Source organism: Otolemur garnettii, unplaced genomic scaffold (genome assembly GCF_000181295.1).
Source record: "Otolemur garnettii isolate 467f Iridium unplaced genomic scaffold, OtoGar3 scaffold00052, whole genome shotgun sequence".
In the NCBI taxonomy this organism is placed as follows: domain Eukaryota; kingdom Metazoa; phylum Chordata; class Mammalia; order Primates; family Galagidae; genus Otolemur; species Otolemur garnettii.
Window position 1 is genome coordinate 7,233,644 of NW_003852447.1, and position 3,445 is coordinate 7,237,088.

The following is a 3,445-nucleotide window of genomic DNA, read 5'->3' on the forward strand; positions in this document are numbered from 1 at the left end:
AAAAAAAAAAAAAAAAATCTCATATTTGAGAGAAAAGAAATAAGAGATTCTTAGTCTATTAGAGGTGATTCTTTATAAAGATTTAAGTTCTTTAGAAAGATACACTGGTTTGTAACACTTTGGATGAGCCAGAAGGAAAAGCAAAGAAAATTCAGCATCATTTGTATTTCAACTTTTCCTTCTTAAAACTCTCTAAGAACACACTTTCTTTCCTTCTTTCCTTTCTTTCCTTCCTTTCTCTTTCCTCTCTCTCTCTCTCTCTCTCTCTCTTTCTTTCTTTCTTTCTTTCTTTCTTGACAGAGTCTCACTACATTGCCCTTGGTACTCATAGCAACCTCAAACTCTTGGGCTCAAGCAATTGTCTTGCCTCAGCCTCCCAAGTAGCTGAGACTACAGGTGCCCACCACAACGCCTGGCTACTTTTTGTTATTGTAGTTGTCATTGTTGTTTAGCAGGCCCAGGCTGGGCTCGAACCTGCCAGCCTCAGTGTATGTGGCCGGATCCCTATCCACTGAGTAAGAGGCGTCACCAGAATACATTTTCTTGATAAGATCCAAAGAGTCCCAATTTCTAGGACACTGGCTTGAGGAAGAAAACCATTAGCCATTAATTTTTAGCCATTAGACTTACCACTCGGCTGAAGTATTCATCTAAAACTTCCACAAAGTTATGAATGAATTCATAAATAGCCATCTCATTCTGAAATAAAAGAGGAAGGGTGCAGTTAATTTACTGTGGTCCTCATGTAAATCAGACATAGAACTCCCCCTCAGCTTCCAGATTTGAGAGCATGTGGTTTAGTGAACAGATAATGTCAGCAAAGTAGCTTCCTACTGACAAATATTCAGAACAGTTCTATGACTTACTTATTTAAAAGACATTTATCAATAAGTGAAATGTTAAAAATCTTAATCTCTTAAGAAACTTTTTTCACGAGTCTAGGATGAATCTAACCGATTGAAACCTTACAGTCTAGTGTTTTGAGTTCTCAGCTCTACTTCCTGATATTATCACCAACTCAGCCATCATTTTTTTATCTGTGAAGATGAGGAAACCACTTCAAAAGTCTTGGTTCGTGGATTAAAAAAATAATCAACCAAGATTTCAAAGTATTTTAGATCTGAAACACCTTTGGGGAATTCTGTAGCCTGATGTGCTATTGCCCTGGGACAGATATTTCTGAAGAAGGGAACTAAATCCGAGGAGATGTAATCACAATGTAATAATATTTATAGTTTTCTCTGATTTTTGATATCTCAGCACATGTTCAGTGCTGAAATCGACTGGCCTCTATACTTGCGTGAGCTGTTTCAGTGTGTCACAGAGCAAGGGCAGGCACTGGTGTTCTTAGGACAGTGAAGGGCATTCTGGGGTTTGGGGCTTGTCCCCTTTGTAAGCTGCTCATCTAATTCATGAAACATTCTAAGGTATTTTTCTTCCACACAGCTTTCCCCAGCCCTGACAGAAACCAAGCCCCTTCAAAACAGTCCATAATTCTTAGGTAGGCAAGTAGAAAGAAAAGGAGGAATAGGGGCGGGAGTGGTGGCTCACGTCTATAATCCCAATACTCTGGGAGGCTGAGGTGGGTGGATCACTTGAGCTCATGAGTTTGAGACCAGCCTGAGCAAGAGCAAGACCCTGGTCTCTAAAGAATAGCTGGGCACTGTGGTGGGCACCTGTAGTCTCAGCTACTGAGACTACTAGGAGGCTGAGGCAAGAGACTCAATTACTTGAGCCCAAGAGTTTGAGGTTGCTGTGAGCTAAGATGCCATGGTATTCTACCGAGGGTGACAAAATGAGACTCTGTCTCAATAATAATAATAATAATAAATTTAAAGAGAAATAAAAATCAGAGTGTTACCCCCATTTTCTTGCATTTTTCCATGATCTCCTCTGTTATCTTACCTCAGTGTCATTAACTCCAACCACAATGAAGAGAGCTGCATACTGCCGATATATCAGCTTAAAATCCTTATACTCAACGAAAGAGCACTAAACAAAACATAATGAGATATTAATCCCTGTGGTTGACTGACAGCGCTTTCTTCAAAATGGCATGCATAATTTCTAGCTGCCAATTTGAGTATCTGACAATCCACTCTTGGAAATACAGAACATTCAAATGTCACACAGTTGTCGCCAGCTTTCTCACCACACTTGGGGGACTATTTGGAAGCATCTCTAGTGGGAGATGCTGGAGAAGAAGACTTGAACAAATTTCTGAGTGTTCACACGGGTTCCCACTCGTACTCCTCATTCCCCTGCTTAGCTCGTGTGGAACTCAGCAGGCAAAGCGAATGAATAATCAGCATTTCAAACTGCCTCCAATGTGAAAATCAGTGACATGATAAAAAAGATTTTCTTCTTCCCACCAATCATGACTTTTTGGAAAGCAATGAGAAAGCCTCAGTTTTGTAGTATTGATGTAATAATAGTCACCGAGTAGCCGAATACAAAGAGCATACCAAAACAAATATTGGTTGCTTTTTCCTAGAGTCCCATGAAAAGTATTAGTGCAGATTCTCTTATAAATTATTTAGAGGTGGCCTTTGTGTGGCAGACGCTAGACACAATCTCCCATTGTAAACACTGCTTCACAGGAATTGATAACTAGCCTACTGTCACTGACACGTGGATAAGACAACTCCCTTGTCATTCCTCTCTCCCCTAAAGTGACTTTCCATTTACGGGAAGGGGAGGGGTGGACAGGAAATTCACAGCAGGTGGAAGGCACAGTGTCACTCCTCCTCTGGAGTTTAGGGTATGACTGATCAGACGCAACTGAGCATGAACTTATGGCTTTTTGTACTGGGATATGTTGCTCTTGGGTGCCCAGAGGTATCCGGGAATGAAGCTGCAAGTTTTGATCATGGATATTCTCCATGGGAAAGCCATTTGACAGCTATAAGAGGGAGAGATTTGAGGCTTTTATTTAAAAATAGCAGAAAGGTAATGAGTATGGAACCACTCTGCAGCTTTTGGCTCATTGCAGAGCCAGTGTGATTTCTGCTCAGCTGGATCTTTCAAAGAAACACAACTTTTTAAAAAGAACTGAGGAACATTTTTTAAAGCCTATCAGGAGTTTCTGACATTAAAACACACACACACACACACACACACACACACACATATCATCAAAGCTTCTTTGTGAATAAAATAAAAACTAAGCTGATATTATGGTACCTTGGTTCCTGATTATGCCAAAAGCCCGGTGGGTTCCTTTTAAAATCTAAAACAATTTAGAATGTATCAAAAATACACATATCCAGGCTTGGTGCCTGTAGCTCAAGCGGCTAGGGTGATAGCCACATACACTGAAGGTGGCAGGTTCGAGACCAGGGCCAGCCTGCCAAACCAGGCATCGGTAGTCCCAACTACTTGGGAGGCTGAGGCAAGAGAATTGCTTAAGCCCAAGAGTTGGAGGTTGCTGTGAGCTGTAATGCCA

General features: G+C 41.1%; 1 protein-coding gene across 1 annotated transcript in view; it reads right to left on the reverse strand.

Moving 5' to 3' along the window:
* The window catches only part of AP4S1 (adaptor related protein complex 4 sigma 1 subunit), a 56,679-nt gene that overhangs the window by 18,489 nt on the left and 34,745 nt on the right, over window positions 1-3,445 (reverse strand). Inside the window, exons 3-4 of the mRNA XM_003791989.2 lie at window positions 1,906-1,992; window positions 631-699 (exon numbers count right to left, since the gene is read on the reverse strand). Of these exons, the coding sequence (XP_003792037.1) occupies window positions 631-699; window positions 1,906-1,992 (156 nt within the window). The remainder of the gene's footprint in view (window positions 1-630; window positions 700-1,905; window positions 1,993-3,445) is intronic.